Raw genomic sequence first — 13,879 nt, 5'->3', positions numbered from 1 at the left:
TAAAATAAGCTTATTCTGCTCTCTAAGGCTGCATTTATTTAATCATAAATACAGTACAATGGTAAAATTGTGAAATATTACAGCATTATAAAAGAACTGTGTAAAAGTACAAAGTTTGTCATTTAATTTAATCATTAACTCCAGTGATTTTAAACAGCAATTTTCAGCTTCACAACTCCAGTCTTCAGTCACATGATCCAATCACTATAATATTAATAAAAGTAATAAATATTATTAATAATAATAGTAATAGTAATAATGGCTGGAGTACAATAAGAAAGCAGTTGTTTAAAATTTTAATAAATATTAAAAAAAAATTACATTTAATAAATTCAATTCAATTCAGCTTTATTTGTATAGCGCTTTTACAATGTAGATTGTGTCAAAGCAGCTTCACATAAATGGTCATAGTAACTGGAACAGTGCGGTTCAGTAACTGGAACAGTGTGGTTCAGGTTTTAGTGTTTAAGTTCAGTTCAGTTTAGCTCAGTTCAGTGTGATTTAATCATTACTGAGAGTTCAAACACTGAAGAGCAAATTCATCGATGCGTAGATCTACCAATCCTGAACCATGCGAGGCAGTGGCGACAGCGGAGAGGGAAAAAAAACTTCACCTGATGGGATATATGTTGATGAATAAATGTTGATGAACAGAATAATTTTCTTTAAAAAACATGAAAAAAACTGACCCCAAACTTTTGACTGGCAGTGTATATATATATATATATATATATATATATATATATATATATATATATATATATATATATATATATATATATATACACTGAAATAAATATTATACATACATTTTTTTATTTAGGTAAAATAATAACAGGTCAATAAAAAATATTCCATGTTCTAATACTTTGATCAATTTGAACTTTATCAGTAGTTTATATAAAGTAAAACAAAAAAAGATTTTAGTTTTTTATTTAATTTTATTATTAATCTATTATTATTATTATTGTTATTATTATTATTACTATTATTATTATTATTATTATTATTATAACATTTTAACTATTATTGACAACATTTAAAAAAGCCCTACAGACATTGCCCATTTTAGCCATGCTAAAAAGAGAGAAAAAAGTAAGAAGCTCTCATATTAAATGATAACATATGGACTGAATAGGCTACACTGTTTTATCACTGTCAACTCTGAAAGTCTGGAACAATATATATGTTTTTTTTCAGTGTTGTGGTAGAGAAGAGGTAATGTACTGCTTTAAATTGTAAATGCAAAACTCAATAAATAAATATATATATAAAAGAAAACAATAAAATAAATAAATCAATAAATTATCTTAAAACTAATTAGTAAATATTTTAAAGAATAAATAAATAAATAAATAAAAATGAACTAATTTGTATTATAATTAATAATAATAATAATAATAATAAGAAGAAGAAGAATGTAAAAATAAATCAATTTAATTATAACACACCATAACCCAAAGTATTGCCTAAATATAATAATTCAGACTTTATATAAAAGCCTCAGTTTAGATGCTCCATTCTAGGGAAATCATTACCATAACTACATAATGCTGCAAATAAAAATGTGACTTTAAGACATGCTCCTACTAATGGCAGATCCAGAGAGCTGATGACAACTAAAGTGGTTGGTGTTGAATTTTCAAACAAACAAAGGAAAAACCTATTTTAAACAAATAGTTAAATGAGCATTAAAACACATCTTAGAACAAATTTTGAAAACAGTACCAAAAATATTAAACTAAATGATCTAAAACTCAGTCATTTGTAGCATCTTCATATTTGTATACACGTGTATATATTTAGAGTTGTGCTGTTTAATAAATGTGCAGACCTCACACATCCTTCATGCATCGTTTTCCTTGATTAATGACTGAGCTGTAAGAATATACAGCATGTGTTATATGACAAATAGCCACATGTCAACAGATCATTATGCAAACGTATGTGTTGACACTAAATGAGATTTGAATGCAAAACAGGCCAATCTTGCTGGAAAAACACATGAATGAAGATTATTTCACTCAGAAAGTGGAAGACCTTTGGCCTTGAAGCATCAGGTAAGTCTTATTGGTCATTACAGTGTGTTAGATGCTGCCTTTATGTATGTGTTTGTTGAAAAATCTAAAAGAAAAAGTAATGAAACGTTCCATATGTGATGATAAATTATAAACATTATAGCTTCATAATCTGTGTGGCACTCATAGATGTAACATCAAGGTCATATTGCTTTGTTTGAGGTATATATATTTTGACGAAGTCAACATGAGCAGATGATTATTATAATTAGAATAATTTCTAAAGAAATGTAAGTCTCACAGCTTCAAATTCTTTATATTCTTTCAATTACAAAAAATAATGAAGACAACAACAAACCCTTTTGAATCAAGCTGTTATAACAAAAAAAAAAAAAGAAGAAAAGCATTAACTGGTCATTATCTCATTTTTAATTGTCTCATTTTTGTAGTTTGGTCGTGTCAGAGCTGAAATCTGCAGTGTGACAGCGATGTTGTTTGTTCTTCTCTTCTCATCATTGGTTTGCCAAGGTAAATTAATCTCTTTTTTTGCACATATTTGAATCCAAAGTTTGCACAGTCATGAAATATAGTATGAATATCATTGCTTTTATTAGTATGTAGGTTAGTTTTACAATTGTTTTGATTTCTACTGCAATACAGAGTACTGCATTAAAAGTATTAAAGAGTTTTCCCCCATCTCCTTCTTAAAACACAGCTTCTTACCAAATAAACGCTATTAAATGATAATCTGACATAACATATATATATATATATATATACATATATATATATATATATATATATATATGAGTGTGTATTTATATAATTATAATAAAATAAATAAATAAATATATATATATATATATATATATATATATATATATATATATATATATATATATATATATATATATATATATATATATATATATATATATATATATATTAGGGATGTAACGATATTAGAATTTCACGGTACGGTAATACCTCGGTATGAATGACACGGTACGGTATTTATTGAATCATATATACACAGCTTATATACACACAGTGGGGGAAGTAAGAATTCAACACATCCCTATTTTTCTCAGAAAACATATTTCTGAAGGTGCTGTTCACTTGACTTTGATTTTTGCAACAACCAGAGAAATCCATATATGCAAAGAAAACAACATTAGTTAGTTTACAAACTAAGTTACATTTAATAAAATGTAATGACGCAGAAAAAAGTATTGAACACATGAATAAAGGGAGGTGTAGAAAGGCAGTGAAAGCCCAGGCAGCAGCTGAAATCTCTCAGTATTCTTCAGCAACCCGGTGGCACTCGTCATTGTAAATTAGTATTAGCAGCTTCAGTCGAACATCTACATAACACTACACAGCCAAGGAAACTCTTAACTGCTTCCAGAGAGAGAAATCAAGCTGTGGAATGGCCCAGCCAATCACCTGACTTTAATCCAATATAAGTTACAAATTAACAATCAGATTTGATAGACGAGACCCACAGAACCATCAACATTTTTACACTCTGTTGAAAAACTCTCACTGGAGCAATGCATGTGACTTCATTCCCCATATGAGAGGCACTTTTAAGCTGCCATTACAAAAAAAAAACAAAAAAAAAAAGAATTAAATAAGATTCGGTTGTTCAGTACTTACTCCTTGTGTCGTTCTATTGTAATTAGACGTAAAAATAATTTCAAATTTTTTTGTTTGGTTTTATTTTTATGTTTAAATGATTTGGGTTTTTACAAAAACCTTGTTAAATAACATGCCAACAGCTCCTTTAGAAATCTTATTCCCAGAAAAAAAAAAACATGACATGTTTCCTAACTATATACTCCATGCAGAAAGAATGAACTTATATTTTGACAGGGCTGTCAGTGGAGAGCTATGGAAAAGACTTCATCACTGCATTTCCAGAGAATGTTGCCTACTACCATCCACAAGACCCATCCAACACGCTTCAGATTACTGCTCTCTATGACGACACCACCGTCTCTATCACCTTCAACCACACCAACTTGTTTGACGGAAAGCTGCAACATGGCCAGACTAAAACCGTGCACTTTCCCAAATACGTTGAGCTATATCATTACGCAAGCTCTGATAATTCTGTCAGAGTCAGCAGCACTAAGATGATCATGGTGCTTTGGTTCAGTCAGCGAGGAAACAGCATCCAGTCTAGCATCGTCAAACCTCTTAATAGTCTTGGAAAGCGGTATTTAATCTCTCCCATCAGTTACACTCAGATGATGTCATCCTTGTACAATATTACAACTTCAGTCAGCTGGAGATACAATTCATTCAGGGTGATCCTCATCAATGCTGAGAATGCTACAAATAACGTTTCCATCCAAGTAAGCAGCACGGACAACCCAAAAAATTACAATGTTTTGCTCAATCCTTACGAACCTTACCAGTTCCCAAGCATAGGCTCCATTAAAGTGACTTCAAGTAACAAAGTGAATGTGCTGTTGACACATCCATGTGTAGAAACCCCCGGATGTAATTGCAACATGGTGGTGAGCCCAGTTCTCCCCCAAAATCTGTGGGGTGACTCTTTCGTGGTCCCATCAGTGAAAAACCTGAATTCAACTTGGCTGCATGTGACGTCTTCAACGAAAGTTAAGCTTCAGGGTCAGAATATCAAAATCGAGGTGTCCAGTTCTTCAGGGCTCATTCCCTTCCCATATCTCCAAAGCGCTTCTCAGTTCATCAGTGCATCAGATAACGTGTCCATCAGGCTTATCGGTCCAGGATTTGTCTTAGAGCTCATACCTAAAACCATGTTCGCTGGCTGCTATTTGGTGCAGATGAACTCAACGAAAGGAGAGGCCTTTATCATTGCTGAAACAGCCAGTATGGGTAATGTGTATGTAGATGGCCAGTTGCTTTCATCCAAGGACTGGAAATCCATTATTAATTCAAGTTATTCATCGGTATCAGTGTCACTCAGTGGGACTCATGTCATCTGGCATCCAGACTCTAAGATCGGAGTGTATATGTTTGAGAGGATGGAGAATGGAATTCCTTACGGAGGCCCTGCTGGGATTTTAAATGAAGATCCAGGTAAACATACACTTTTTTAAATTACACATTAATTAAATGTTGTTTAAAATGTGTTTAAGTACAATGTGACAATCCTAAATGTGAAAATCTTTTAAATTTTAAATAATTTTTTTAGATCTAAATTTGATCGAATTATGATTGGATTGCAATGGGAATTGAATTTTTTGCATTGTTTTATACACTCACCGGCCACTTTATTAGGTACACCTTACTAGTATCCGGTTAGACTCAGTAAACCCTAGAGATGGTTGTGAGTAAAAACCCTAGTAGATCAGCAGTTTCTGAAATAGTCAGACCAGCTCGTCTCGCACCAACAAACATGCCTCATATAAAGCCACTTAAATCACCTTTCTTCCCTTTTCTGATGCTCGGTTTAAACTGCGTCAGATCGTAACAAGCAGTTGGACAGGTGTACCTAATAAAGTGGCCGGTGAGAGTATATTTGCATTCATTTATTATGCATAATATTGCATAAATTATTATTTTTTTCAAGGTTTATTTTGAGAAATTAATACTTTCAATCAGCAAAGATTGAAACGTTTTCTAAATTGCTGATGTAATTTAAAATGATTTCCACAAATATACATGTGTAAAAGTACAACTGTTTGCAAATGTTTCATAACAGCATGTGAGATTTCTGAAGGACCATGTGACTATAAAGACTGAATCAGCTTTGACTTTACCACAATAAATTACATTTAAGAAGAATTAAAATAGAAAAGAGTCATTTTAAATTGCATTAATATTTAACAAGTTTATTTTTAAAATTGATAATGCATATTGTTACAAAAAACGTTCTATTGATCAAAAATGCATATTATAAATACTTTTGTAATAATGCAAAATGTTTCAAAGCAGCATTTTTGAAGGACCGTGTGACACTAAAGACTCAGCTTTGCCATCACCATTATTAATTATATTTTAGAAAGTATTAAAATAGAAAAGATATTATAAATTGCATTAATATTAAACAGCTTTACTGAATGAGTCAGAAACAGCCTTGCTGACTTTAGATGAAGAGATTTTCAAATCTTATTCTTTTTTTTTTGTTTTTATATAATGAAAATTCTTACAGCTCGCAAACATTTAGTGCTTTAATATAAACATTTGCCTTATGGGACGAGATCTCTGCTGCATCAACTTCTGATATTGAAAACTTAGTTTTGCAGTTTGGAAAGTAATAGAAATAAAAGAAGGAATAGATCTGTAAAATAAAAAAGCCAGAAGATTACTACTTCATTTTACACAAGCAGCCAAGACAAAATCATTAATTCATTCATTTTCTTTTTGGCTAAGTCCTTTTATTAATGAGGGGTCACCACAGCAGAATAAACCGCCAACTTATCCAGCATGTTTTCACACAGCGGACGCCCTTCCAGTCGCAACTCATCATTGGGAAACATCCATTCACATTTATTCACACTCATACACAACGGACAATTTAGCCCATCCAATTTACCTGTACCGCATGTCTTTGGACTTGTGGGGGAAACCAGAGCACCCGGAGGAAACCCACGCGAATGCGGGTAAAACATGCAAACTCCACACAGAAATGCCAACTGACCCAGCCGAGGCTCGAACCAGCAACCTTCTTGCTGTGAGGCGACAGCACTACCTATTGCGCCATCACTTCACCCACCCAGACAATATATCACTTCAAATGACAAAACATGTCATTAAAAGCCACTTAGTTAAACTTGAAGAGATTGTGGTCCCATAATGTAATTCAAAAGCGTAAAAACGAAAGAGAAAACCACCATGCATCAGAGAATACAGGAAGCTGTTCATTAATTAACATTTTTTACAGTGTTGGATAACATTTAAAGGGCACCTATGATGAAAAATCTTCTTTTGGAAGTTCTTTGGACAGAACTGTGTGTAGGTATAGTACGTCCACAGTAATATTAGTGTGATATAAAGGCAATAAGTCACTTTTTTTAATTCCCTGACATTAAAATAGGATCCAAATCCCTCCCATTTTTAGGCCGACCACAACGTGACGTAGGAGTGAGGTTTCTCCGCCCATAGGATGGATTGACAGCCGCGTATTAACATGTCTCTGTAGTTACTCATATAATCATATCCACAAGTCAGGACGTGCGCAAAGCAACTGGGATTAAAAGATCTGTTCAGCGCTCTGTGATCATCAATCATCATCAAACGTGATCAAGAATGAGTTTTACAAAGTTTAAAATGCTTTTAAAATCGCTGTAATTTATCACCACAGATGCATAGTGTCAGAACAGTTGTAAAAGAAGACGCTTTATTCCCAGATTGTGGATATTAAATGATATTTATATTGTACATTAACATAATGGATATCCATACAGCAGTGACATGTAATAATGACGTGCGTGACTCATCGTTGCAGAAAGGCTTGAATTAACCCCACAACAAATATATCGAATAACAGTTGGGAAAGTTCTTACTGTTGTAAGGGAGATCTGCTTCATTCTTGTCTGTCACTGTGCTGTTTATCTACATGAAAAACAGCTACAATGTCATAACAGCTCAAATTTTACAGATTAAAAAAGGTATAATACATAATCTGATGGGTGTTTTGAGCTAAAACTTTACAGACATATTCTGGAAACACAAAAGACTTATCTTAAATCTTGAAAAAGAGGTAAATAGGTGACCTTTTATTTCCTCGTGAATATGTATATAATATGTAATATGTAAGTCTATTACATAAACACATAAATCATGCAAAACAAGACCTACTCCTCATGTTGTTTTTGTATTTGTTTTCTACTGTAACTTTAAATGCATCAACATATGTTTGATTCCCCTAGACCGTAACGGCTGCGTGGCAGAACCTGAGCAGTATAAAACCACTACTGCTGTCATGACGTGGCCTGAGTCAAATGATTACTGCTTAAACACAACTCAAGGCCTGAGCACACCAGACAGCGCAAAAGCTCAACAGGAGATGAGCAAATTTCTGCTAAATGACAACAGTAGCGGTCTCCTGTGGATTGGGCTGAGGCGCAGTCTGCTCACGTTAGACTGGTACTGGCAGATCGGCAATGAAAGTGAATTCAACGTGGACTATACCAACTGGGCTGAAGGGCATCCAGATAAACCCTGGAAAGCGCTGTGTGCCTCTGTTTCTCAGGACGCCAAAAAGACATTCTCCTGGAAGAGCGCGCCATGTTGCACTAAAATGAGGCCGGTCTGCTACAAAAAGGGGCAATACTTCAGTGACATTACCTTTGATTCACTCAATGATCACTTATACATTGTAACCCCCCAAGGCTGTAATAGTCCACTTTGTTTTTTACTTCAGTTCAGTGAGTAGAGTAATAAATCATGTTTATTCAGGATTCTACAATGGCTGGGAGAGCTTAATGTGCAGCAATTAAAGAAAACACATTCGATTCCAAAAAACGCCAGCAAATTAAGAAAAGATCTTCATCGGTTTAACAGCACACATGCTCACAATTGAAATGTTTCAAGGGGACCCCAAAAACATGATGGACCGGGCTAGGATTTATTTATTGTGCCATTGTGGTGAAAAATCGAGTTCCCCCTGGACCTCAAGGAATGGTCTGAGGTGAATGCTTGATCAAAAGCTATTATTTTGATACCTTGTTGTGCGGCTAATCAGAGCTTGCTGTAGCTAGAAGGCTAACAGTAGATGTACACTACCAAACAAAAGTCTTGTCGTCGACCCCAGTTGTAAAAGCATCAAATAATAACTTGACTTCTAGTTGATCATTTGGAAAAGTGGCAGAAGGTAGATTTTTCAGTTGAATCATCTGTTAAACTGCTTCACAATCATCACAAATACTGCAGAAGACCTATTGAAACCCGGATGGGATCAAAATTCTCACAGAAATCAGTCACGTTTAGTGATGGAATACTTATGGTTTGGTGTTACATTCAGTATGGGGGCGTGTGAGAGATCTGCAGAGTTGATGGCAACATCAACAGCGCGAGGCATCAAGACATTTGTGTTGCCCATTGCATTACAAACCACAGGAGAGTTCCTGAAAGCAAAGAAGGTCGAGGTGCTTCAGGATTGGCCAGCCCAGTCACCAGACATGAACATTATTAAGCATGTCTGGGGTAAGATGAAGGAGGAGGCATTGAGAATGAATCCAAAGAATCTTGATGAACTCTGGAAGTCCTGCATGAACGCTTTCTTTGCCATTCCAGATGACTTTATTAGTAAGTTATTGGAGTCATTGCAGAGATGTATGGATGCAGTCCTCCAAGCTCATGGGAGTCATACACAATTTTCAATCTTTTTCCTCTCTTCCATGTCAAGACTTTTGTCCAAGCAAAGTCAGAGCTTACTGTCCTAATTAAATAATTAAAAATCAAGGCATGATCATATTTTATTTTGGTAAAATAAGTGCAATCTAGAGGCCTTTGCCTTTCATATGAGCCACTTCTGATATCAAATGATCAACTAGAAGTCAAGTTATTATTTGTTATTCCTAAAACTTGGATATCCGACAAGACTTTTGTCAGGAAGTGTATGGCTTCATGCCTTCATCCGAAATAGCCTACTGCATTTGAATATACTTCTCGAACATTAGAAAAGTATGAAACAGGATAAATGGTAGTAGTATGAATGGATCTCAAACGTACTTCATCCGCCACTTTGTCATGATCACGTGACACATCTGCGGTAGTTGCATCGCATCATGATGCATTATGGCATAGGGTACGGTCCATCTGATGTGCACTTCAGAATCTTGCCGGAAGTAGCAGGTCATCGGGGTACTTCTTGCATATTGATTTTCGAATTCTATGTATTCAGATATACTACTCTGCTCGCATACAGTTTTTAGCGTTCTAGCATACACTATGGAAGAATGCGATTTTGGATGCAACCTTTGAGTATGCTAGCACATAGGCTAACTGAGCTAAATAAACAGTATGCTTCTTAACTAAGATAAATGCTCAATTTTATTACCCAAGTCTTTAATCATATATCAGTATATGAAAGGGTCTGTATAACGCTTATAAATGTCATTATAATGGTGAAATGAAATGGTCATTATAAAGCTTTATACATTATATAAATTAAAGTGTGATTTCACAGAATTAATAGTTATAGTACTATTCTTTATAATCAGGTGCTACAAACTATAGTTCTTACAACTGCAGTGAAACAATAGGATTACTCAGGGTCCTACAGGCGGACCCAATTCTCAAGGCGACTTGATTTCTCATGACACCGTGACTATTACTCAGTGAAGTTTTAGGTGATCTTTGAAAAGAGTTTCATTCATTTTCCTTCAACTTAGTTCTTTTATTCATCAGGTATCGCCACAATGGAATGAACCGCCAACTTAATGTTACACGGCAAATGCTCTTCCAGCTGCAACCCAGTACTGGAAAACATCCATACACACAAATACACTACAGCAAATTTTGTTTTATTCAATTCACCTACCGCTTGGCTTTTGACTGTGGGGAAAACCAGAGCACCTGGAGGAAACCCACGCCAATATAGGGAGAACATGCAAACTCCACACCCTAATAGAAACTGACCCAGCCGGGACCAGGACTCTAACCAGTGACCTTCTTGCTATGAGGCAACAATGCTAACCACTGCACCACCATGTCTCCCTTGAAAGGTGAGTTTTTTGTTTCCAATATACTGATTATATATTATTAGCCTAAATAACCACAACCCAACTAGCCAGCAACAATTCCTTTGCGTTCCATGCTATTTGCATGTGTTGTGAGAAAAGGCAGTTGTTTGCATAGTGAGAAAATGCAGCGTGTTTTCTTAATATGTTTGTGTTGTATTTGCAACCCTTATGCTGGCAAACCGATGAGGACCTTTTCTTAATTTGCTGGTGTTTTTTGTAATTGCGTGTGTTTTCTGAAATTGCAGCACATTTAGCTCTCTCAGTCACCGTACGATTCTGAATAAGATTAATTAGTCTCTAATTTAAAAATGCTTTTGTCAGTTTCTTGGTGGTAACTTTTTACCTGAGTAATATTAAAGTTTTTCAAGAGTGAAAATATGTAAATAATTTATTGAAAATGGAATAAAATTATTTGTTGTTCATGTAGTTAATTAAAAACTTTTGGCCTTGAATTGCCTCAAACAGTACAGCTATGAAAGTGAAATTTGCTCTGTTAATATTTTAAAAGATTACAGTGCTCTCAAATATGAACACACCCCCAGGCTTAATAGTGTAATCCTGATATGTTTACCTGATGTTGTTCAGGTCTCTGTTGCCTGCTCTGATGTCATTTAGGCAAATATTCACTTCTAGCATTTTAATCACATCAACTCCTGGGACAGAGAATACCAGTAAACTCACAGTAAATTATTTTAATAAGTTAATCAGGTGTTAACAGTTTTTAATTATGTAAGGTTTAACGTAATATTTTTAGTCAGTTTTAGGCAGTAAGATTTATTTTTACAGTGCAGGAAACATTGAATTGAGTCATAAATGTGTCTTTTTCTTTGTTGTCACAAACATAGATCATTTCAATGTGGTCATTGGCCCATGAACATTTCCTGCTTGTTATCAAACAATTTCATGACTGTAACAAGAGGCAATTCAATCATAACTTATTGTTAAAACAGCTGTTATAACATGATTTGTCAAAATGTGACTCTTTTTCTCGGAAGTTGTAGAAATTAAAAAATTTACAACAGGAAATACATTGGGACTATTATTCTGTTTACATCCCTCAAAATGGTCTTTAACAGGGATTCTCAAACTCAGTCCTGAAGAGCCGGTGTCCTGCAAGGTTTAGTTCCAACCCCAATCAGACACACCTGGACTAGCTAATCAAGCTCCTACTAGGCTTTCTAGAAACATCCTCACAGGTGTGTTGAGGCAAGTTGGAGCTAAAATCTGTAGGACACCAGATCTTAAGGACCGAGTTTGAGAACCCCTGGTCTATAAAAACAAAACACATACACATGGTTTTGGTGGTTTTTGAAGACTCTTTATAGGCGTAATGTATTTTGTACTGAATTACCACTTGCCATAACACATTCACTTACTTCTTAAGTAACATGTTGCAAATTTTGAATGTCAAAATACCTTGTTAAGTATGTCTTAAGTGTTTTGAATTATCGGCATGTCTACATTAACAACATCGGCATTGTAATACCTTGACATAATGACATAATACAAATTTCTGTCCTTTTAAACCAGTGGGCCAGTGCACACACACACACACACACACACACACACACACACACACACACACACACACACACAAACACAGCACACTTTTTTCAGCCTAAATCGCTTTTATCTCAAGGGATTTTATCTCAAGAACTATTGGACTCACAGTTAATATCATTTATGATTTTAACTTAAAACTTAATCAATAATTCCTGTCTTAAGTCCCCTATATTGTGTCCAATCCTATATTTCTATGTATTTTTCATTTTCTGTAGCGCTAAAATGAAGTTTACTTTTGTGTTTTAATTTTAAGCCTAAATATACACTTCACTTCAATGTTGTTAACATTGCATGAGTAATTTGGTGCTGTTGTCTTGTTTTCATTAGCAATAACCAAAATTTAGCTGTTTATGCTGCAGCAGATCATGACAAAATAGTTGCAAATACATTTTCAATACATTTGAGCAAATCTGGAGAATGTAAAACAATTTACTAGTCATAATCTGGCATGATTTGACATGACTTTGTAGAAGTCATTAGGACAAATAAGTCATGCATCAAACTCTCTTGTGGCCAGAATATGCAAATGTGAGAGAAAATCAAGCATTTTGAAAGTCAAATGTTTGTTTAACTTAAATAAGGGCAAATAGGTCATTTCCCAGAGAGAGAGAAGAAGAGTGCTGGACAAGACATCAGGTAAGAGTTTTTACTGCTTGATTTTGAGGTAATGCTTTATTTGCGGCTTGAAAAACACGTTCTTTAAATGCTTTATCATTTCTTTTTTTTTTTTTAACTTTTTTATTTAGAAATAGAAAAAGGATAGAAGAGGAAGAAAAATTAATGAATAAATTAATAAAAAACTAAGCGTTTTCAATGACATACTCAGTCCATTTTTGCCAATACTTGTTACACTTTCCTGAATCAAGTCTTAAGTTAAAAGTCTGTCTCTCCATACAGTGTATTTCCTTTCCGATTCCTATCCATTGAGCCCTTGTTGGAGAATCAGCCTGAAACCATTTTCGAGTTATGGCTTTTTTGCTTCTTTCCAAAAGTATTTAAATTAATTATTTGTCAATAGTTGAAATAATATCTGGTATTTTCCCAAGGAAAATGTAATAAAAGAATAGTCCAAATCTTCTCCAGTTATCTTTTATTTCAGTTGCTATTTCATACCAGAAGGGCTCTATTTTTAGGCAAAAAAAAAAAAAAAAACAAGGTTCTACATTGTCTCCAACAAGATCCCAAACTTTCAATACCTGTACACAATGCAGACAGTTTAGGAGTTATAAAAACCTATATGCTTTATCATTTCTGAAAATAAATAAATACATATGTATTTGCCTCGGTCAAAAATTCTTCTTAAGATGAGCGAAAAAGCACAAAGATGTATATACTAGTTTATCTTAAATGTTCTGTATTAATTATTGCTCATTTAACATTATTTACTTTCTGTAGTTTCAGAAAATGACTTTTGTCATTTGTTTAAATGGCTTCATTTGTTTCAGCAAGTTGTTTTCTACTTATATTTCAATTAAATTTTCATTACAAAGTAATCTGTGCAGGGTGACATGGTGGCTCAGTGGTTCGCACTGTCGCCTCACACTCACAGCAAGAAGGCCATTGGTTCGAGCTCCAGCTGGGTCAGTTGGCATTTCTGTGTGGAGTTTGCATGTT

General features: G+C 34.3%; 2 protein-coding genes across 2 annotated transcripts in view; both read left to right on the top strand.

The window, feature by feature from the left end:
- Positions 1-1,888: 1,888 nt before the first annotated feature.
- LOC141378303 (uncharacterized) lies at positions 1,889-11,728 on the top strand. The gene is made up of 4 exons (XM_073926527.1): positions 1,889-2,060; positions 2,468-2,546; positions 3,894-5,090; positions 7,886-11,728. The coding sequence occupies exons 2-4, from the start codon at positions 2,507-2,509 to the stop codon at positions 8,389-8,391; spliced, it is 1,743 nt and encodes a 580-aa protein (XP_073782628.1). The 5' UTR covers positions 1,889-2,060; positions 2,468-2,506; the 3' UTR covers positions 8,392-11,728.
- A 1,153-nt stretch (positions 11,729-12,881) lies between these two features.
- LOC100006870 (uncharacterized) overlaps positions 12,882-13,879 on the top strand; it is a 4,409-nt gene continuing 3,411 nt past the window's right edge. Inside the window, exon 1 of the mRNA XM_021466989.3 lies at positions 12,882-12,901. The gene's annotated coding sequence lies outside the window, so the exon portion shown is untranslated. The remainder of the gene's footprint in view (positions 12,902-13,879) is intronic.

The sequence above is a fragment of the Danio rerio genome, chromosome 16, assembly GCF_049306965.1.
Source record: "Danio rerio strain Tuebingen ecotype United States chromosome 16, GRCz12tu, whole genome shotgun sequence".
NCBI lineage: Eukaryota > Metazoa > Chordata > Actinopteri > Cypriniformes > Danionidae > Danio > Danio rerio.
Note: the sequence above shows the minus strand (reverse complement) of the source record. Positions and strands in the feature narration are given on the sequence as shown.

Bases quoted from the DNA above. Each gene is read 5' to 3' on its own strand.
- LOC141378303 (XM_073926527.1), top strand. From the start codon at position 2,507: ATGTTGTTTGTTCTTCTCTTCTCATCATTGGTTTGCCAAG. The intron at 2,547-3,893 runs GTAAATTAATCT...ATATTTTGACAG, and splicing joins CTCATCATTGGTTTGCCAAG to GGCTGTCAGTGGAGAGCTAT. The intron at 5,091-7,885 runs GTAAACATACAC...TGATTCCCCTAG, and splicing joins GATTTTAAATGAAGATCCAG to ACCGTAACGGCTGCGTGGCA.